The 23,341-nt window shown below is 37.2% G+C and overlaps 1 protein-coding gene across 3 annotated transcripts; it reads left to right on the top strand.

The window, feature by feature from the left end:
* The first annotated feature begins 529 nt into the window (after positions 1 to 529).
* LOC104901231 (ADP-ribosylation factor GTPase-activating protein AGD12) lies at positions 530 to 22,489 on the top strand. Of its 3 annotated transcripts, XM_010688778.4 has the most exons (9): positions 530 to 715; positions 820 to 904; positions 1,189 to 1,270; positions 8,218 to 8,293; positions 14,701 to 14,864; positions 15,202 to 15,349; positions 17,232 to 17,348; positions 18,019 to 18,114; positions 21,984 to 22,489. In XM_010688778.4, exons 2-9 carry the CDS (start codon positions 868 to 870, stop codon positions 22,263 to 22,265), a joined length of 1,002 nt encoding a protein of 333 aa, XP_010687080.1. In that variant the 5' UTR covers positions 530 to 715; positions 820 to 867; the 3' UTR covers positions 22,266 to 22,489. The 3 variants fall into 3 exon arrangements, with proteins under 3 accessions (XP_010687080.1, XP_048491279.1, XP_048491278.1); XM_048635322.1 differs by lacking the exons at positions 530 to 715; positions 8,218 to 8,293 and having other exon boundaries at positions 837 to 904; XM_048635321.1 differs by lacking the exons at positions 530 to 715; positions 820 to 904; positions 1,189 to 1,270 and adding an exon at positions 14,218 to 14,366.
* The last annotated feature ends 852 nt before the right edge of the window (positions 22,490 to 23,341 follow it).

Genomic DNA, 23,341 nt, shown 5'->3' with positions numbered 1-23,341 from the left:
ATCAAAGAAATGAATGCCCTGTCAAACCACTATCTTCGTTTAAAAAAAAAATTTCAGAAAATAAAGGGGCGCCCACCAAGGACGCCGCACCATCGGTGGAGGCGTCCTTGGCAGGCGCCTCACCATGTGGTGGAGCGCCTGCCAAGGACGCCTCCACCGGTGGTGGGGCGTCCTTGGTGGGCGCCCCCTTATTTTGTTTTAAAAAAAATTCAGAAAAAAAGGAAAAAAAAAACACAGGGAAGAAGGTGGTGGTCTGTCGGGGTAAGGTGGTGGACGCGCTGCTGGCGGTGGTGCGGATGGTGTGGTGGTGGTGGTGGTGCTGGTGCTGCTGGTGTGGTGGTGGTGGTGGAAGTAAACTTTTGAGATTGGAGGAGGGTTAGGGAGGTGAGTTAAGGGGAGGAGAGAGAAAAAAAAATACAAAGTATATAAATACAATACAAAAATACTGTATTTAGGGCGTTAATAGGAAATTGTAGGGCGTCGTTTAGCAAAGCCCTTTTTCAACCAGAAAAAAGAAGAAAGGAAAACGAGACTCTTGCAATATGAATTTTTAATTCTTTTTCTTCATTCTCCACAATTCAGCGCTCTCTCTGACCCAAACAATAATTTAAGCTCTCTCTTATTCTCTCTCCTCCACAGCTGGCTCCGGGGGGAAACTCATCTCCCATGCTGGTACAATTGGCGTCGGAAATTCATCGTTATCCTGATTTCCCTGGTAATTTCATCTTCTCATTTCTTCAATTATTCCAATTTCATCAATTTCTTCAGCTATCTCTAAATCTTTTGAATTCGTGAATTGTTTACAAATTTTTGACTCAGGAACAATTTTCTAATTTGTCCTATAACAATCCCTCAATTGGCGTCGCAATGAATAATCGTACGGAGCTTGGTAGACCTACCTCAGGTACTTCGATGCTTTTTCATGAAAACTCCTTGTGAACCCCACCGCCACCTTTAATCTCCTCTTGATCATTGAGGAACCTTTATGAATACAAGAGATGATTTCTATTTTGACTAATTAGGGGTAGGAAATAGCAATATGCACATTTAGACATCTTGGATTCGTACCAATGATGGTATGTGTTCTAGGTCATTTTTGATGTTATAATTTTAGAGTAGACAACATGTGTTATTTTCACTTGAAAGAAAACAGGGAAGCATGTTTGATGTATACTTTTCCGTTTCCAGGTAAAAGAAGGCTTAAGGATTTGTTGCTTAAAAAGGATAACCGCTTTTGTGCTGACTGCGGTGCACCAGATCCTAAATGGGCGTAAGTCCTTGTGTTAGAGTTTCTATGTTACACTTTGTAGCCGCTTCTTCAATATAATGCTAAGCTCTTATAATGAACAATTTAGTGTTGGTTTCATCCATGCTAGCTACTACAAGTTCTTTTTATCTGGTATTTTTTCAATTTTGTTTATATCAGCGGTCTCTTTGTTTACTTGTGCCAAATCCTTGAGAAGCTGAATCACGTACATATTGATAGAGTATAGATATATTCCTGGGGCCTCAACCATAAGCTTAAGCTTTTGGTTGAGTTGGTCATTTGATAAGGTATCAAGAGCCAGCGTGACAAAAAGGTCACGGGTTCGAATCTCATCCACCCCTCCTTTCTCAGTGGAATATTTCGCGCCAGGTATGAGGGAGGCCTGTGCTGCATCCACACTTCAAGCCCAAAGGGCTCTTGCGTGAGGGGGCGTGATAGAATATAGATATATTCCTGGGGCTTCAACCATCAGCTTAAACTTTTGGTTGAGTTGGTCCTTTAACATGGTATTAGAGCCCAGGTTGTGGGTCTCTTCTAAACTGGGCCTCTAATCACCTAAGGATTTGTTACTCCTCCTATCACCAATTGGTTTTAGGATGGAACCTCCTAGCTTGTAAGTGGGCTAAACTCTCCTCCTCCTTATTGGGTTACCCAGGCCCATTTTCATATAATCTAAAAGTTAACATGGTATCAGAGCCCGCGTTGCGTGTCTCGTCTAAACTGGGTGTTTGATATATAGCTACTGGATAAGGATTTAACTGGACAGGATGTCCAACCCCTAAGAGGATTATTGCTCTGACCTTTCCAGTTAGCTCTGAATTTCTAAGGACACTCACAAGTGAGGGGGTGTGTTGAAACCCATTAAGTGCCCACTTGTGAGTGTCCCACATTGGAGAAAGAGGAGAGAATAAACCACTTTATAAGATAAGAAGTTACTCCTCCTATCACCAATTGGTTTTAGGATGGAATCTCCTAACTTGTAAGTGGGCTAAACTCTCTTCCTCCTTATTGGGTTACCCAGGCCCATTTTCATATAATTCGAAAATTAACACATATCTTCATATCTCCTTGTGTGTGCGCGCGCGCATGCGCGTGTGCCTGTGTGAGTAGTTTGCTCTAGAAGTAATACATTTGTACATTCATACTAACACATCCATATACACTCCCTCTGTTTTTTTCTATTAGTTTACCCCTTTCCTTTTTTATTGTCTCCCGGACTTCGCTTTGACCATTGATATATTCAATTTGACCGTTGATATATTAATAAAAATTTTAAAAAGTTGATGATTTCATCTACATATTAGAACAAATCTAACAAGATCTCACATAAAATGTTTGTAGATTATGGCTGAACTACGGTTCAAGTTAATGAATTTGACTTTTGAAAGGAAAAGGGGTAAAAATTAATAAAAGTTGGGGGAAGTTATTATCAATATGTATATACTCATAGTACACAGACACTATGATGCTTAGGCATGACCCGACCTGGGTGAGGACACATAATACGATTCAGATTACACCATAATATCAATAAAAAACAACGGGGGTTCTTATTGAGTGGCTTGATTGGGTCTTTCGTTTTAGCGTTTACATGTGGTCAACATGAAAAAAAGTGTTTTGTAAATGACTTTTGGGTAGCTAAAATGCTAGGATTTCAGTGCTAAAGTAAAAAGTTGGTTTTACTACCTTTTTGTATTGCCTTGTTTTCATTTTGCATTAAACAACCAATCCCAATAGATGTTTTAACTGAACATGTACATGAACAACCAATCTTTAAACAACCAACATAACAACCAATACACAATTTATCAAACAAGCCATAGTTCGAAATTACGGTTTAAGTCACGGTTGTGGTAACGGTGATGATGCGGTTGTCATACCGCTGAATATCGGCTTAAACCATGAAATATCCCTAAAACCCGCGTAAAATGCGGTTTTTTTACACCTTTACGATGCGGGTAATATTGGTTTGCTAGATTTGAAAACATTTACGACACGGGCGACACGATACAATGCGGCCTTGTTTTGACACTATGGCTAAAACCGCCAGAGCTTTTCTTCACCTTGTCAAGGTGGCCTTAATCCTAATTGATACGCTTTTCAGGCGTCACTCTTCTGGCCACCTTTACAGGCTACAACTGCGTGACGTTTTGAGTTAGGCTGACGAGCGTTTCTCCTCCCTTTTCTTTATGGGGGACGTGTTTCCCCCCCCCCCCCCCCCCCCCCCCCCCTTAGTAAATAAGAGGAGAGGAACGGCTGGTGTACGAAAAAAAAGAGGAAGAGGAAATGAGGAGGCTAATGTCACATGGGGGTTGGGGAAGTGATAAAGTATGGCATGCTTTGGCTTTTCATGTGTGGGCCTCTTGATTGTGATACCTCTTGAGTTTCTATGCAATCTCTACTCACCTTTTCTATAATCCTTTGTTTTTTTTTTCTCTTTACCAAATAATAAATTTTTTGTCAACTACCCCCATGTCCCGGAGTTCATATTCAGAATATGTAGACTTCTTAAACTTCTCTGCATGTTGAGTCTCGGATCCATACTCGAATGCGATATTCATAACTGAGTCTGAAGCAGATTCAAAGTACGTAGCAAAGGTAATGTTTTTCCTTAACTAGGATATAGACGATGGAGCTATTAATCGATTACTCATTTACCCCCACAAGTCTTCTCACAATCATTAAATTTATAGTAAGTTGCACGAATATCACTTTTCAAAACAAGCAAACAAATTTGAATAATTTCTTGAAACTATCAATACTTTGAGATCATGTATTGAGCATACAACTGGAATAATTTTCTGCTATCACAAATGTACGTAGAGCTTGTTGGTGGACTTGTTCTAGCACTTGATGTTCCATACTTTCATGTAACAACTTGTATGTGTGTGTGTATTTTACATCCATAGCAAAAGAACAAGATTTTCTGTATCGTAAGGGACTATTACATTTTGGTCTCTGTAGGATATGGATGATACAGGTCAATAAAGAGCAAGTATGGACCATTTGACCGATGTAGAAGTCATGCCATTGGAACTTCTTACAAAACATGAAATAAAGTATGCTTAGAAATCCTGGGCTATCATGCTTGCCGAGTCCTCTTGGCTCAAAGTATAGGTGAAACATCCTGTTTCGCTTTGATAATTGCGCATAACGTCTCGTCAAAAATATAGAACCTTCAATGTGTAGGCTTTTGGTTATATTCCATCTTTTGCTCTTACCATGAGCTACCTGGGCAAGTTTCTTATGGCATCCATTTCAATCAACAATTGATCATGGTAGGAAAAGAAGCTCTTCATTTTTGTTGTTTTTCTTTTCCAACAGATCTTGATATGATTTTCGTAGAAATAGAGGGAAGTTCAGGAGTTCTTATGATCGTACTTAGTGAGCCATAGCTCGGACAATTTGTGGGCATTCTTGGGAATTGATCACATAGTGGAACTACCATCGCTCCCTTCAAGCTAAAATGAAGGATTTATTGCTTGATAATTATGAGTTTGCTATCAGTTGAGTAAAGTCACTGAGTAGAAGAAAATATCACGATCTAAATTGACTAATTTTTGCAACAACAACCTATTTTAATGGTAAATAATATATGTTTATTAAACTAATCACCTTGGAATCTCAAAGTATGTCCTCTTAATGTAATCTTCTTGAGCCTTATCTTTTTGAAGCTGAAGCACAGGCCATCCACTTTACTAATGTCGGGAGGTAGCCAAGCTCAAGTTAGTTGATCCAGCATAGAGCAATAAAGAGGAGTGATATAGTAAAAGGGGAAGATTGGGTGTAAGGAAAATTATACAGAAACTGTAAGGAAATACTTAAGAGGGAGATTCTCACCTCTTAAATAGTGAGTGGATTATATTTGGTTTTTTTATTACACTTATATATCAATACAATCTAGTTTTGAACTGTCCAATTATTGGAATTTGTCAATCTAACTCTAAATTACTACTGAACCAGCCTGGTTATTAGCAAAATTGTATAGATCTGGGAAGAAGATGACAGTATGGCACTAGTGAATGTACATCAGTGGGTCGATTTCATGGACAAGGAAATTTGAACTAGACTTTATTCAGTGCACTTACACCCTTATTATTACACCCTTTTTATGTTTTTTGAAAGGAATTGCTTTACACCCTTAGGTAGAGACCGTAGGGTCAAAATGTGATCTATTGTAAGTGGCAGAGGCAGGGAGTTAAAAACTCTCCCGTTCCGTTACAGAACGGCTGTTCTGTAACGGATTTTGGATTTGCCGTTCCGCGAAATCCCATTACGGAACGCCATAATAAAATTCACATGCTTCTCGCCGCGTTGTCCGTTCAGTAACGCGAGCTCGCCGCATTATAACGCTTTTATCCCCGTTACATCCGTTTTTTTCAAAGGTCGGCCAAATTCTTTCTATGATTTGATTATATAGTTGATGAAACATGATATTCTATTAGATTTCATTATATTATGTTGCAATAATGCTTCATAAACTAAAAAAATGCAAATAAGGTTAAGACATATTTATGTGAATTTTTTTTAAAAATTCACGCCGCGTCGGTCGCGAAACATTCTATTTCCCCGTTACAAGCCGTTCCCGCGACAACGTGACCGTTCCCGCGAACGCGACCGCATTTCTTAATTATTCCGATTCCAAGTGAGAAGCTTTGCCTTCTTTCTGTAGGATTTTAAATCTTTTGATATTAATTTGGTGCATGCCACAATTGCTTTTGGTATGTGAGAGGAAAACGTTTAGTGTCGGACGTAGTTATGAGAATTGAGTAGACTAAGCTGTTGCTAATTCTTGTTCTTGGGGATTTTTCACATCTTTTTTTTTCGTATACTCTTTCTAGCGTGTTCCAATTTGGATGCATATGGCCGTTGCATCATGGTTTGTAAGATAAAGTCCTTTTCTGTTGGAAAGTAAGGTTGACGGAAATCTATGAAGCACGGGTACGCCTCCCTGGCGCCGTTTCCCGTACCGGGTACGGGATGGATTCGCCTGGGATTTATACCCAAAACGATTCCAGGTACGTGGGTACGGGGCAAATAACTGGGTACGGTGGTCTTCATCTGGGTACGGGACTGGGTACGTTTTTGGCCTTCGAAATTGAGAATTCAGAAGACTCAGCACTCCTTCGAAACTCTCGCTCTTCCCTCCGTTGTTCTCCGGCGTATCTCCTTCGCATCTCCAGAAGTCCGACACTCCGACAAGCAGCAGACCTTCTCGGCAGTCTTCTATTTAGCCATGCTCGAATTTTTCTTCTGATTTACTTTTTTTATTTTTAGTGTGGTGACTGGTGAAGGGGAAGGGGAAAGGTTAAACTAATGAAGATGTCACGTGAAAGTGAGAAGAGAGGGTGGTGTTATTGGTGTACATGTGTAGTACAACTGTCAGTAGTTCTAAAAAAATAAAAGTTGTAGTCTTTGCACTTTGTCTTTCTCTACCGCTTCTTTTCTTCTTTTTCATTTTTTTATAATCAAATTATTCATAATCTTATACGCTTTTTTCGGTGAAGTATATTTTTATATATTCTAAATGAAAGTTTATTCTTTATATGTTTTATATGTATGTTTTTTAATATTTTTGTACAAAAATAAAAGAAGATTTATGTAGAAAAAACTGAACCTAATATTTTTCATTAAAATGTATTAACATTTTTCTTTTTGCCGAATCTCAGCCGGACCCGTTTTCGGAAATTTTGATTTTGTCGTTTTTTGTCCCCATACCCGTACTCGTATCCGTCCCCGTACCCGTATCGGTGTTACTTAGGCGGAATATAAATAAATTTGTGACTGTCACTGTAGCATCAAGAAAGAGAAGTCTGTATAGGTCATTTATGAGATTTTTGATGTGTATAGTGTTTCATGCAAAATATGAAGCATCACTGAACTATCATTTGGAACTATCCGGAGGATTTAGAACGTGAGGAGAGACAACAAGGTATATGTTAGTGGGTAATGAGCAGGATACTTGTTTAAGTTTATCATAGAAAGAGGTTCACACTGCAAAGTAGGATAAGGATTTAGGAAAAGTAGCTTGAAATGGAGTATTTGATTCAGAGGCAGGAGCTTTATTGTTAAAGATTTCATCTTTTTATAAGGATATTTGTTGAGATCTCATTGAAGCATAAAATAATAATAGGGCTACAGGTCTTGTTTCGAGTTTTTTTATACTATGATCTGGCGAGCACTAATTTTGTGCTATATCTTGGAGCAAACTGATTTTATACACTTTGTCCAGACTCCAGACAGATATGGGATGATGCCCTTATAGCTTCAGTGGTGAATGATGATGCTTGGCTGAGAATTTTTCTCCGAGAACATCTTTCACCACGCAGCCGAGTTCTGCATGTTTTTGCCTACGGCAGCATATGGGTCGTGTATCTTTAAATCATGCAAAGGGAGTTTCCCCTTTTCTTTTGGTATAAAATTTCTTCATCACGCCTTTCTGGTCCATATTAGTTACAAACTATGATACAGCATAATTGAAATGATAATAGGTTCTTTTTCTTTTATTATAATTTTGTTTTGGGGCCAAGGAGGGTGTGGGGAATGTCGAAAACACAGTGATGGACAGCGGGAATGAAATTTTGTATGACTTTCCACACTTGACAATGTACAACCTGAGTCATTAATATCTTTTATCACTTTTTGGTAATAGTTAAAAAAGTTGATATTTTGGAGGTATATATCAAAGACGAATCTAACAAAAACCCCAGATGACTACACCTTCCTTTTGGTAAAATCACAACAGATGGTGAAAGGGTAGTGTGTGAATAGTGTAAAAATTGATATGTTGCAATAAAGAAAGTATGGAGGAAGTGTGTTATAAATTTAGGCCTGACCGCCTGAGAAGGAAAGGGACTCCTGTGTTTCTACACGTGTACAAATTATTATGACGTATACTTATTTCTTTCAGCAAGCTGATCTATTAAGAATTGATTTTTCTGTTTTTCCAGATCAGCAAATATCGGAGTTTTTATATGCTTAAAATGTTGTGGTGTGCATAGAAGCCTTGGAACTCATATCTCGAAGGTACTTTTACTGCATAATTTTTTATTACATAAACTTTTAAAAGCATTTGTTTCTGGTCTTCTTATTAGAGCTACTTGACTTTGGAAGAGGGGGGGGGAGAGAGCTAGGAATTAATTTTCCTGTAGTTTCCAAAATTGAGTTTATTCAGCAATTATGTTGGATTCTAATATGGGAACCACTTTTCACGTTACACATACTGTATCACTGTTCCTCAGTGCACCAATCCGTTATGTTGCACGACCTGTAACACTCAAATTAGCGTACCAAATCTCTTGATGTCTACTTCTGGCCATATATTTTGGATCAACAGACACCAAAGCAGCGCGAGTCAAGTTATTTTTCGGTCTAGAATCTGAATGGAGAACCCTAGATCTTTGAATCAGATCCGAAATCTAATTAATTTAGATGTTTAAACTTTTAACCATTATAGATACATCAAGCCAATAATATGGGTGCATCAAGTACCTATATTTTATCTTCTCATTATAGGTACATAAACCAATTTGCTTAATATAGATATAATTGGACCCATCTTGATTCCGTTTACTGGAAAGAAGCGGAGGTCAATGGAAGTACCTGCCATAGGACGAATGCAGGAAGGAGATGTAACCAAGGTAATTAGTGGGGTGAGCAGCACAGATTTGAGAAATACCTAAGAGCTTTTTTCTATTTCTAATCGATGTAGGCCTTTTCTAAAAGTTCCTTAAAGAAACAGCTTTATCAGAAGAAAAAGCAAAAACAGAAAGAGGGGTGAGCAGTGTCTCCACCAGCAGTTTTCGTAAAACATGAAAAAGAAACATAAAGAAATGGGCTGCATTTATCAACAAAGAAAAAAGGGAGTGCCTGACTGGTTGGTCCGGTCACTACCTTGCTTAAGAGAGAGAAGTAGACCGAGGAAAAAGAGCCCTAGATCTAAGTTTCAAGTAAGCCTTTTCTTTTCTCTCTTTTGGGATGAAATTCCAGTAAAAGGTTTGAGGATGCTAAGCCCCAGGGTTCGTCTCTAAGATGTCTCTGGCGTTTTCTCTAGACGCCTTTGACTAATCCTGCCTTACCCACCATTCTAGAGATGTTTTGTGGACCTTTTTGGTTCGTACTCGACTTGTACCCGTCCCTGGTACGGGATGCAACACTCAAAGTAGAGTAACACTGTTTCACAGGTTCACACTTGCCATGAAAGAGAAAATGAAAGGTAAGTTAGGGAGTTGCCAACGAAGTTTTGAGAAATATGGAACCATGTTAGATTCAACATGAAACACTAGCGAGTAATTCATTGTTGAGCATCCGAGGTAGCGCTACATATGAGCCGAACCATATCAAGGCTCGGCTTGATAACATTATAATTTGTAAGGCTCGAGTTCGGCTTGAGTTCGTGCTCGCGTTCGGTTCAAACTTTAAAATTGAGCTCGAGTTCGGAAACTGCTATTGAAGCTCGATTCCTATGCTTGAAAAACAAACGAACCGAACTTTTAATCAAGCCTTAGGCATGTGGAATTGTTTTATTATGGCAATTGCATAATTATTGGGATTTTTGGGAACTAAGAATGGAAGAGTAATAATATAGTAGCTAGGTTGTATCAGTATGAAGATTGATGAACGTATTTCATAAGATATACGAAGCATATTTTTAATACTAATTTTTTATATTCGAACTGTTGGCGAGCCAAATACCATATAGTTCGAGTTCGGCTCATTAAGTACTCGAACTTTTATTTTTTGGGCTTGAATTCGGCTCGTTTAGAAACAAACCAAGCTTAAACCAAACATTTGATGAGCCGAACTCAAACTGGTCACGACAAGCCAACCTTAATCCTAGGTCGTGCATCATAGCAGAATTAGATTTTATTCGAGTATGAAACAGCTTATGGCCTTTAGGACTCACATTATCACCTCAAGGATGTCCTTTTTTTTGTGTCACAAGCTCTGTTACCCGGACTCGGCAAATTTTGCCATATACCGGTGTCGGTACCACACGACACCGTCACCAGTACGAAATACGTGTCCGATCCGGCAAAGTTCACTCGGACACGGCGGCTCTAAACCCTAGACTCTCAAACCCTAGAGTTCGAAGAGGAGAAGAGGAAAATACGATAAGTCACCTTGACTCGCCGACCGGAGCTTCAGACTCCCGCCGGAGCTTCGAACTCGCTGGTATTTTTACTACTGTAGCCTTTCTTCACTTTTCTCTTCTTCTCTCTCTTTGAACTTCTCGCTTGACTTTCTCTTTGTTTTTCTTTTCCTTTGCCTTTATGAGTCCACGTGACTATTTTTCTTTTCTTTTTTTTTCTCTCCTTCTGTTCTGTTTTCACGTGACATTTGTTCTTTTTCTTTTCTTTTCTTTTTTCTTTTTATTTTTCTTTCTCCCTTTTCCTTCTTGTGTTCTTTTTTTTTTTTTTAAATCATTTTCGTTCTTCTTAGCCTATGGCTAGGTTGTTATTCTTTTTAAACAAATACCTTAATTTTATTAATAATATTACAAATAGACAATTATAAAATCTAAATTACTGGATTAATTATTGAATTTTATGTTATAAAATATTAATTTTGTCATACCCGTACCCGTGTCCAAAATCCGGACAGAGTCCCCGTGTCCTGATTTTTTGGAAGTGCCATACCCGACACTCGGATCTGTAACCAATCAATCTCGACACTCCGAGCCGAGTCCAGGTGACATAGGTCACAAGTGTTGTATTGAGTATTTAGATTTTGGTTTGTATTTAGAACTACGGTCAGTCAATTTCTGTGGGGATTGGAGAGTATTTTTGGTAAACTTTTGACGTGTTTGATGTGTTGATGATGTTTCAAGGTGGTAGGGGGGAAGGAGTTCTTTTGTATTTTAAGGTTCAAAGAGTTATTTTTTTCATTTGAAAAAAATACTGCCGGCTGTATAAATGTAAGATGGGAAGTCATTATTTGTTAACTGGGGGAATAGGAATATTTCAATCAAAAATCAAAATGAAGAATCACATCAAGTAGAGAGCAGAGATGTGTGCAATGCAGAAGGGGGTAGGTAGCATGGAACCGAGAACGTTTCAGATATAAGGGAAGCGGCAATTCTATATTACAAGGATAACAAGAAACTTTTAATGAAAAATACATACTTCCTCTATTTCTTTTAAAGTGCAACACTTTGACTTTTACAACATTCACATACTTCTCTTTGATCATATCTTTTAAATAATACTTGAAAACAAAAATGATAATATAAAATGTTGATATGTTTCAATGAATATTTCATAATATCAGTTTTTCATAACTTTTACAAGTACACAATTAGAGATATCAATGGTCAAAATTGTGCGTTGGCAAACGTGAAAGTCAGATTCTTGCACTTTTTTAGAAATGGAGGTTTGTATATAAATACACACATGCAAGCGCGCACACTAACACATCTCTTATAAAATTGAGACCGAAGTGGAGATTAAAATGAAACTAAAGGACAAGTGCTAAAATTTGGAAATACCAGCGTTGAATTTTGAGGATCTGCTTGTCTATGTTTCACATAATGAGCTTATCCTCAATGGTGAAATATGCTTGAAGCGCTCTGCTCATGTCCAATGTCCTCAAAAGCTTCCTTTGCTAACACTACTTCACAGAATAAATGAGGAAGAAGATGATTAGTACGAGGGGGACAAATGTTTTTCGTCCAGGGATTAGATTTGAGCAAAGAACTCTCTCCTCTCCAGAGTATGGCATCATTTGAGTGGTACTGTTGTGTAACGCAATTTCCACTGAGTATAAGGGGGAAAGAAGATAGAATTGAAAGGGACATGATGTCATGAGGGAAGTAGTCGAGGTGCTCATTAGCGAGGAGGAGTTTTGCCTCATATTGTTGAAAGGAAAAAGGGTGGATTTCCAATTTTCTCTCTTTGAATTCATTATTACGAACTTAATGTGATTTATGATTGTATCCATTTATTTAAGTTATTTTTATCGTTATCAAAAATAAGTCCCATTTGAAAGAGTCGGTCTTTTTTTAACACTCAAATAAAGGGCATTTACTTAGGTCTCTATTTTATAACATCTTGTCTCACTTTTATGATGTTCCGGGTCATTTTTATGGGTTTTATGAGATTTAGTTGTCACATTTTTATAAGTCTCATATTTATAATATGGGAAATTCTCAATGGTAACTCGACGTGTTTTGCTTTTCTCCAATTTTTATTTTTACAAATAAGGAATAGGTGCCTTATAATGATGGTCCACTTTTAAAGATCCATATAAATGTAGCTTTTTTTTTAAGCAAAAAAATCTTTCCTTGAAAAAAGGATTTCCTATCCCTTCCAAAAACATCATATAACCCCATTATCTTGACCTCTATCCTACTAACAGTCAACACTATCAACATCGTTTTCGAAAAAGGATTATTGGCAATTGATTGTTTCTTTAACCCTAGTTTCACCCTTGGAACTCCGTTTTTGAGTTGGAGTGATTTAATTGGATTAGATGAAGGGCTTTCTTTGACCACTTTGGATTTATAATCAACATGACTCTTAATAATGATTAATGTTGATTTTCCGAAAATGGATCGAAATGATGAGATTGTTTTTTTTTTTTTTATGGGAAATGATACTATTGTTGTTCATGGAATAAATGTTGGTCGTCTTTGAGAAATCTGGTCATGGAGGGAGATGAGTTGGAGGATCTATGGAGGAGAGAAACTAAAGGTCTGTTAATGGTGGGTAGGTCAAGTTTTGAGGAGAGAGAGTGAGATGACAAATGAAGAGGAGACTCAATGAGTTAACTGTAGTTAAACGTTAGATTTAAGAGAACTTTTAAATAAAAACCATCACTATTTTGTATGTTAGATCGAAAAAGTACAGGCCAGTATTGATAATTTGTAAAAATGTGGGCTACCATTGAGAAAAGTAAAATATTTAAGGTTACCGTTGATAATTTCCCATATAACGTTTGGTCTCATTTTATGAGGGGGCCCACCGTGAGAAGGGCCTCACATGAAACCAAATCTATATGTAGTATTCAAGTGGTCATACTTCTATTGTTAATTTTCCAGTTGAAAAATTGATTCTTAGTGCTTAGAGTTCATAGACTAAGGCTATGTTTAGTTCACCTTATTTTTGCTTATTTCAGATCTAATCAGATCAGATCAAAAAAAATAAGTTCAGATCAGATCAGATCAGTCAGTTTTAAAAACTCATTATTATTATTAAATATCTTTCATTACATATTAGTAAAAATTATAATAATTGAATATTAATAAAGTACTCATTGAGACGAATCAAACAAGACCCCACATGACTATATTTTTTCTTATAGATTGAGAAAAATCTAAATTTTAAGATCTTGTAATCAGATCAGTTCAGAAAAAATAAGTTCAGATCAGATCAAAAAAAATACGTTCAGATCAGATGAGATAAGTTCAGATCAGAAAATTTCAGGTGAACTAAACATAGCCTAAGCCTTTTTCGTTGATTATTATCAAGGTCCCAATTGTTAAGTTCTCAACCCAGCCCAAAACTTTTTTCACAACTTTTTGTTCCTCTTTTGTGGCAAACTGTCCATAAAGCTTTTCCCTAATTATCTTCATGAATCAGACTGGAGCTCATCTCAATTGTACTGGAGGGGGTTTGATGAGAAAGAGTTATAGGCAACTACAGGAAATGGAGTACTCATTTTTATTTCTCTTTATATGGCTGAAATAATCTTACATAATGATTACTGTTTTTTCGTCCTGTTTTGGGAAGTCTCAGTGGTGTTTCCAGCTCCATTTTGTATCAATGGAACTGCAAAATTTTGCAGTCATTCCTTGCTTCTATGCAATGGGTTGACGCAAGCTTTTGACTGGTGGCTAGAAGAAAAGATAGATGAAAAGAGCCGTACAACATGTGTAGATATTCTGTGCATGCTGATCTTCAGATTCCCATAACTTTGTTGAGGATCTCCTCTAATTATATGTTTTTGCAAAGGTGTCCTATGGCAGCCAAATTTAGTGAATTGCTGATATCTCCTTCATCTATGATCGGAATTGGGCTTGAAATAGATCGTTGAAATGCTTGTTCAAAGCGCTATCCGTCCATTTGGGGTCAATGGATTAACTCATAGGTCAACAAACCTTGTAAGCTCTACTTTTATTATTTTCCAAACTTGTTTGGCTATACAAGGACCAGGATTCTTTGAATATCAACATTTATAAAATGGTTCAAGGGAACTGAATGTGCCCATTTAACTTGTGACAGTCAAATTTAATCATTGTTGGAAGTAATCATCATCCTTGGGCATTATGTTAACCCAATGAGAGATATTTTATGAGTCTATGGTGGCGGAGATAGCTTCTTTGGAATCTATGCGTGAAAATATAAGCTCCCTAGTTTTTCTGCCCCAATTCCAGTGCAATTACGTTTTAAGTTCAAAGATTTCTTTCAAGTGTAATTTTAATGTTATTTTTTCAGGTTTTATCAGTCACATTAGATGAGTGGTCTGATGAAGACATTGATGCGATGGTTGAGGTTGGAGGAAATGCTGCAGCTAATGCAATATATGAGGCTTTTATTCCCGATGGATCCTCAAAGCCTGGACCTGATGCAAGTCACGATGATCGTATGCGATTTATCAGGTTTGTCTTCTATATTTTCTATCGAATTATTTTATCATGCTCCATTATTTGCGTTTGAAAATTTTCCTTCTTTTCAATAGCCTATCTCTTACAAATCTTTCTTATGTTGCGCTCTACATATTATTCTTAGTCCTCAAGGCACTAAATGGAGTTATTCAATGCATGACATTGTGTCTCTAGCTCACTCTATGTTTAGCTCTTCACTGACAAGTGGCTGGTGGGGTGGGGTTCAATGATCTTTTCATATGATTAGTATTGCACTGGCCTATCTAGGAGGGCCTAATAATAATAACCTATATTGTTTCAATACAATATGCCTTGTCAATTGACTATGTAGATCTAAGTATGAGCTTCAAGAATTCCTGAAACCGAGCTTGCGGATTGTGTCAATGCCTGCTGCAAAGAACTCGCTTCAACCAAGCTTGTCTAAGAAGCTAATGAATAGTTTTCGAGGTTCACATTCATCAAAGAGATCCGAAAGCTCTGTAAGTCTCTTCTTTCCTCTTTCCTGCTTTCTTTTTCATTGTGCTGCTGATCTTGAAGTGCAATGTGATTAATCAATGGAAAACAAACTGACTATCGAAAGAAATGCTACAGCTAAAATTCTATGCCCTTTCTTTGGGCTAGTGAAGGGACACTTTTGGTCAAGTTACTTAGGGCCCTCCTGACAATGTAAAGCTCCTTGTATCTGTTCAGGGGGTGTTTGGTATAGGTAGGGGAAAGGGTTTAAGAAAGAGAAACAAGGAGAATGGAGAAGAAAACCCTTTGATTAAAAATGTTATTTGGAAAGAAAAACCCTCCCCCTCTTCTCCACCATTCCTCCACCATGTTATCCCTCCCCCTCTCCCAAGAACCACCACAACCTTAAATTGCCCCCTTCACCACTTCCACCTCAGTTCCATCTGTATCCGCCACCCATCAGGCCATCATCACTACTCGCCACTGCTCCTAACCAACTCCCCTATTCTTTCCTTCTTTACCACTGTTGAAGATGAAATTTGAGATTTTAAAGGTGAAATTCGACCGTAAAAACTTCAGATCTGAAGTTTTCATGGCCGAATTTGACGTCTGAAGCCATATTCGATGAGAAGAAGTATTCATCTGTTTTTGCTCTTGATATTTTTCTTCAAATTTTTGTGCTTATGGGTTTTCAAGTGTTGTGGGTGGAATTTTGGGTGGTTGTGTTGTTTCGGAGGAAGTGATGATGAATTTATGGCGGTGGGTTTTTTTTTCCGGTGGTTCGGTGGTGGTGCTATGGCTTATGGAGTGGTTTTCCCCGCGGCAGCGTGGTGGTTAGGGTGGCCGGAATGGTGCTGTACTGCTGTCGGTGGCTAGGCCGCTCGGGTGGTGGGTCAGTGGTTGGTTTGGTGGTTCGAGTGGTGGTTTATGTGGTTGGAGTAGTGGTCAATCATTGGTCAAGGTGACCATGGAGTAGAGGGAAAGGGTAAGCGAAACCTTAGTTTTACAAGGAGGTCAAAATACTTGACAAACCAGTAATGGAAGCACAGGACTTGGGGGTAAAGGGAAGGATAAAGGGAAGGGTAAAGGGAATGATTAAAATGTGTTAACAAACAACAAGTAAGAGAATCAACCTATTTGATTCTCTTACCCTTTCTAGAAAACCCCAAACCAAACGTGTGGTGAACCCACTAGTAAAATAATAATTCAGCCAGAAATATAAGGGAAGAACAGAGGAAAGCTTGACATAGATAAACCCAGAAATGGGTGAGGATAGTGTAATGCTTTCGAGAGGCAGTCTCTCTCCAAATACAAATAATTTGGCTAATTTCTCAATGCCTTCATTCATAGCACTAAGCTCTATTTATAGAGTCATCCCAACAGTAAGATGCTCCTAATTACACCTCAGCTATTTCGTTTCTCTCTATAGCAAACCATGACCCAGCAAATCTACTGATCATAAATAACAGAAACATTCTTCTAGAAGGTATCTAAGTTTAGTAAGCTGTCCACCTGCTGTAGGTAAAACGTATGGGAGGTCTAGGTGAGTATATTCCAAAACACCACCTAAGTTTTTCTGTTATATGTAATTGTGCAGGCTAGGTTATTATTGCATCTTTGAGAAGGGATTATTCTTCAAACCCCTTCCAAGTTTTACTAGGAGGTCAAAATACTTGACCAACCACGGGTTTAGCAATTACTGTATTATGCCTGATTGCCTCTAAATGAATTCTGTAAACAGGACGTTGGACTAAAATTCAGATTGATTTGTGTGCATATGTATTTTAATTTTATTTGTCAAATTAACATGTGATTCAATCTGCAAATTTTATTGTGAAATCACGTTCTACATTTTTTCTGAAATGATATCTGACTTTTGTCTATACGATATACGGATTTATTAAACAGGAAGGAATGGTTGAATTTATTGGAGTATTGAAGGTCAAAGTAGTGAAAGGGACAACTTTAGCTGTTAGAGACATGTTATCAAGTGATCCTTATGTTGTCCTGAATCTTGGGCATCAGGTGAGCTAATCTAGTCTCTAACTGAACCTTTTGATACTTCATATAGCCTTTGAGATATCAGTTGCATGTCTGGTTACCCTGTTTGCTTCTTCACGTTCACATGTATGGTATTTGTACATAGACTAATCATACAGGGCAAGATTCAAAATTTCAGACAGGACATCTTGTCCTTAAAATTAGATATGGGTGCAGGGAAATAGTATTCATGAGCAGATGTCTGATTCTAAAAGACTTTTCCATGGCACATTATATGCACATATTAGATTCCCATTTTCAAGCACATACTGCTTGACATTCTCTTTGTCATCCTCCTATGTTTGTAATTTTCCTCTACTAAATGTGGATCAACAAAAATTGAGGTGTCAGGATGAAACCTGAAGTCAGCTGAGGATTACATACTATTGTAGGAGTGTCAAGCATTTGACATAGGTACTTAAGATTGATAAAGAGTTGAAGTAACATACATATGTACTTGTGTTTCTACTACCTTTTCAGCTTTGGGCTATGCGTGACTAAGGATCCATAAGGAAGACCGTTTTCGGGTTGAAGCTATACCAAACCACCCCCACCCCCAATTAGTAGGATGATGTATCTGTTGTTTGTTAAAGTTGGTGTACCCACAACATTATGAACTGATTTTTTTTTTTAAATTCCCAATTTGATGCTCCAGAATATACAAACATCTGTTGTAAAGAGCAACCTAAACCCTATTTGGAATGAGGAACTTATGCTTTCTGTACCTCAACGATATGGACCTGTAAAGTTGGTAAGACACTCTTTTTTCATAATTAGTTTCTGTTCACTTTGCTCTTTGAGCGCAATGTGCTTTCTGTTTTCCTGGTTTTTGCATCCTTTTATCTGGAATTTTTTATACGGGGACTCACTTTTCACATGGATTACTCATCACTACAATTTTGATGTGGACTCATTACTACAATCTTGATGTGGACTCATTACTAAAATCTTGATGTTGATTATCAATAATAGGTTTACGTTTCCTTAAATACATAAGAAAGTGTCTTACATAAGAGATGTCTAGAGTTACAACACAGCACTTCTTACATACTGTCAGTCACAACACTTTTTACTTGAGAGTCACACCCCAAAGATCTTCTTCCTAAGGTTGGTGTTGAGAATTAACATAAATTGTTGACTACAGGAAGGAGAAAGAGTTTGTACTGATATTATAGCAAAAAGAAAGTTAAAAGGATAGTTTACCAAGCACTAGAGGGGCCTGATTCACTCCCAAAAGCTAAACAAAACTAAATTAACAACTCAATAATCTGGATATCTTTCTCTTTGATACCCTCCCTTATTCAGAGCAAATTTTGACTCTATCCTCTACTATCTATCTTCCTCCCCAAGCTACCCTAAGAAGACTAATTATAAATTACCCCTTCTACCCCTCCTAGTAGGCTAGCTCATTACAGTTGGAGCCACAACACTTCTTCACTAGAGTCACAACGCTTTTCACTTAGAATCGCGACCCCTCGTATTTTTTATTATTTATTTTATAGAATTTTTTTTGCCACACCTCATTAAAATAAGAACACTTCTTCATCACATCTCTTCTCATTTGTCACTTGAGCTATGGACCTGTAACAATTGGTAAGCCTGTATATATCTGCAAATTGGACAATGTTTGACCATGTGACACTTGTCACATCTCATGTTTTTGTGAGCCTAAATAGCATGAGTGAGAGTGAGAGTGAGAGTAAGAGTGAGAAAGAGGAGGATGGAGAAGTTTGAAGAAGCAGGTTCCTTGAGTTTTGGTAACAAGATGGTGCTCATAGATGAAGTTACTGGAATGTGTATTGGCTGAGACTAGGAAGAACAAGGCATACCTTGGGCTGAGCGAGAGTTTTCGACTTTGTTTGGATAGCAAGATATAAGGGAAAGGAAGGGGAAATGAGGAGTAAGGTGGAGCTTCTCCCTCCAAATCCACACAATTTCAAAAGGATTGTGTTTATTACAGAGGGTGGGAAAATGGATCCTTCTCTCTCCCTCTCCGTCCTTTCTCCAACCCCTTATCCAACCAAGATAACTTTTTCCCTTCCCTTTCCCTGCTCTCCCTCTATTTCCTTTGTCATGAAATTCAAATTTAGTACAATTGTAAACTTCAATATAAGAGCACCATCTCAGCATTTAGTGGTCATAGAAAGGTCACATCATAATTCAATTGCTAATGGTGTACGAATGTTAAATTCCTTGTCCTCCTAAATAGAATTATCTTTAAGAACGACATGTGAAATTTCCCTTTGGTAATTTATATAAAAGTAGTTATCGCTAAAGAGACTTGTCCCTATACTGAAAACTCGAAGGTGTGCACAGTTTCCAGTGAACATTTGCAGTTTTAGAATGAACATTTGCAGTTTTGGAATGAACATTTGTGGGACCCACCTCTATTTCTCTTTCCGTAACCTTTTTTACCCCATGTGCGTTGTAAACCAATAAACATCCAGTTTATTCCAATGGACATTGTAGTATAATGAACACATGCTATTGTTGATTGAACATTTGCAATTTCGGATTAAACATTTGTGGGATCCACCTCAATTTCTCTTTCTTCAACTTTTTCACTCCATGTCCGTTGTAAACCAATAAACATCTGGTTTATTCCAATGAACATTTATAGTATAAGAAACACATGCTATTGTTGATTGAACATTTGCAATTTCGGAATGAACATTGATGAAAAATTTAGTGTAATAAACACATGTTTTCTATTGAATGAACAATTGCAATTTTGGATTGAACATTTTCGACTAATTCCAAAATTTAGTATGTTTACGAATTTTCAAAATTTAAAATTGCCGCTAATTTTCAAATTTCAAAATATTTTTCAAATATACTATTATTCATTTCTCACTTAATTTACATACTATTGATTCAAATTGTTAGTTTGTTCATCCAAGTTATTCAAAATGTTCTTTCGAATTACTTATGGGTTCATTATGATGGATATTTATGTTTATTCTTTGTAGCATACAAATATGATTCTGCGATGAATAACATACTATCTATAGTGAATAACCCAACTGAATAGTTATATAATTATAAAAAAGACAAGTAATTACAAAAGATGGTTAATTCAAAATTTAATATGTACGCAAATATAGAAATATAACTAAAATAATATAATATATCCTATATGAACACCAGGGTCTTACAAAAGAACATGTATTGTTAATTAAACATTATTGAGTTCATTAAGAAGATATTTTTTGCTTCTGAGCTTCCTTCCGTTTTGGATTGATTTGATTTGTGAGATCTCGACACCGTAACTTATCATTAGTTGTCTTTGAATTAGTCGAATTGCACTTATACATGAAAAGCAAAGAGCAGTATTCAAAATAAAATTATTTAAGCTTGTAATACAATGAACATAATCTATCAAACATACAAATAACACATTCTAATAATACAATGGACATGCTCCCACACACAATAAATATATGACCAAATATAACGAGCATGTAACTAAAATGAACATGTTAATAATACAAGGAACATTAGCCTAAAATTATGTACTTTGTATTTGTAAATAGTACAATAAACATCATATAATCATACAAAAAAAATTTGAATAAATATTACACATTCATAGACAAATATATGATAATCAACCCATCATTAATTCATATCATTTCATTAAATATATTACAAACACATAATGAACATATGGATGAATTGCAATAAACATTTGGCTAACATGTGTTCAGGGAACATATGCTAACAGAACAATAAACTTATGTCATAATTCGTGTTAATGATAATATGAGCAACTACACCTAACATCTTAACAAACACATAATAAACATATGGCTAAATATAATAGACATATGACCAACACAAATGTGAGTACATTATAATAATACAACGAACTTGGTTTTTTTTTCTAGATGTTGAACTCGTTCATCTTTGTTCATTGGGCTTGCTCCTTTGTTCATTCGAATTAATTACAAGGTTGTTTTCATTTTTTCACAAACCACTATCAAGATTTTCACTAAAGAAGGAAAAAAATAAGAAATGAAAGTGTAAAATGTAAAAGAATGTTCTCTTTTCTTATCAAATGCATAGATCTAATACCTTATGTTATCGATTTTGCTTTGCAACTTGTGTTCATCTTCATGTAAGAAAATTGTGTCAAAAAATAAAGAATTTGAAGAGTTGGATGAGAGAGGTTAGAGAGAAGTTAGAGAGATGTTGGTAGATTTGTGGAGAAGAGATAGAAAATCTCTGAAAATTTGTGTGGGATAATGAAAGTAACGAATTCAAAAAATAAGTTTTATGTTTTTCGATGTTTATCGGAGATCAGCATATGTTCTTTCCGTGCGTTTTTGGTTCAATGAACCTGCATTTTATGCCTTGTGTTGCCGCGTTTTGGATGGTGCGCACCATCCACTACCTACACAGCTACACTCGTGCGCACCATCGACCAACTGGTCCCTATACAATGCTATTCCTATAAATGACTTTTTTGTTATATTTTGTGACTGTAGAAAGTCCCATTATGGAATTTTATATTTATGATTGGCTCATGGATTTGTGTTGCCTCAACTTCAACCAATTCTAGGTTTATTTTTCTAATTTGTTTTGTGTTTTGTTTTGTTATTTTCTGTTTCCACACTGCAGAAAGTGTTTGATCATGACACATTCTCAGCTGATGACATCATGGGTGAAGCAGAGATTGATATCCAGCCATTGATAACCTCAGCGATGGCCTATGGGGATCCAGGAATGTTTGGTAATATGCAAATTGGGAAATGGTTGAAATCACATGATAATGCCCTTGTAGAAGATAGCATAATCAACATTGTCGATGGAAAAGTCAAACAAGAGATGCAATTGAAGCTCCAGAATGTCGAATCTGGAGAGCTTGAATTAGAAGTGGAGTGGATGCCTCTTGAGCAATAGTTAGCGATAAATAAGAAGAAATGGAAAGAGAATAAGGAATCTAGTATTGAAAGAGTACCGGTGTGGGATCCTAAATATCTTCTTCTATCCTGTGTATTATTTTTGAATTGGTTTTGATTTGTTCCATTATACGACCAACTCTTATTGCAAGTCTTGGTTTAAAATTAAGACTTGATTATAGGTACTTCCATTAAGTTTAAGGAAGAGATTTTTTTTTTGTGGTTTCCAATTTTTTTTTAACTCTTTTTCATACCAATTAGTCTAGGAAAAATGGATCAAAATATTCCTAACTTTGGCCTGTCCATTTTTAATACCTCGAACTATGAGTTATTCTTAAATAACCCAACTATTGGGAGGTTCGTCAAAATGCATCTAGATGATTGGTATCCTGTTAGCAAGGTTATTTTTTTTTATTTCTTTTTTATTTTCTCTATTAGCTTTTGTAAACCAAAACTCCATTATCCCTCACCCTCAACCCCACCCTCACCCTCCTGTGCTCATCCCACCAATCCTACCCCCACCACCCATTGCCACCTTCCCTCACCTCCACTATTAGCCTTCCCACACCACAATCCTCCTCCCCTACCCCCAGCAACCCCCCTCAACCACCCTAGCAATCCTCCCTCCCTCCACCACCTCGTCAAATTCCCCCCCTCTCCCGACCTCCTTTGAAACCCCCCTCCCCTAACCCAACTACAACAACAACACCACAACACATGGAGAAAGTGCCTTTGAAAACACCAAGATAAGGCAGCGAGAAGCACTAGCAATAAGAGCAAGACAGAGGAGAGAAGAATACGAGCAAGATAGGGAGCAACAGGGAGCCGAAAGTCAAGAAGAAGAGTCACCACAGCAGCAGCGACTGCCAACAGAACAACACCAACAACTATACCATTGTTCCACACCAACAACAAAACATCGCCAAGATGTGGTGTCGAACAATAGTGGTAGCATTACTAGTGGCAGACGAGCGACACCAACGGCAAATACGCGAGTAGAGGAGAGAGAATTACGGAAGGTGCAAGGGACCATCACCCCAATCAGCAACCAAACAACAACAATGATGGGTGTTAGGG

The sequence above is a fragment of the Beta vulgaris genome, chromosome 8, assembly GCF_026745355.1.
Source record: "Beta vulgaris subsp. vulgaris cultivar EL10 chromosome 8, EL10.2, whole genome shotgun sequence".
Taxonomy (NCBI): domain Eukaryota; kingdom Viridiplantae; phylum Streptophyta; class Magnoliopsida; order Caryophyllales; family Amaranthaceae; genus Beta; species Beta vulgaris.
Note: the sequence above shows the minus strand (reverse complement) of the source record. Positions and strands in the feature narration are given on the sequence as shown.

Coding starts and splice junctions, on each gene's coding strand:
- LOC104901231 (XM_010688778.4), top strand. CDS start 868: ATGAATAATCGTACGGAGCTTGGTAGACCTACCTCAG. Junction 1,271..8,217: donor GCACCAGATCCTAAATGGGC/GTAAGTCCTTGT, acceptor CTGTTTTTCCAG/ATCAGCAAATATCGGAGTTT. Junction 18,115..21,983: donor GATATGGACCTGTAAAGTTG/GTAAGACACTCT, acceptor TCCACACTGCAG/AAAGTGTTTGATCATGACAC.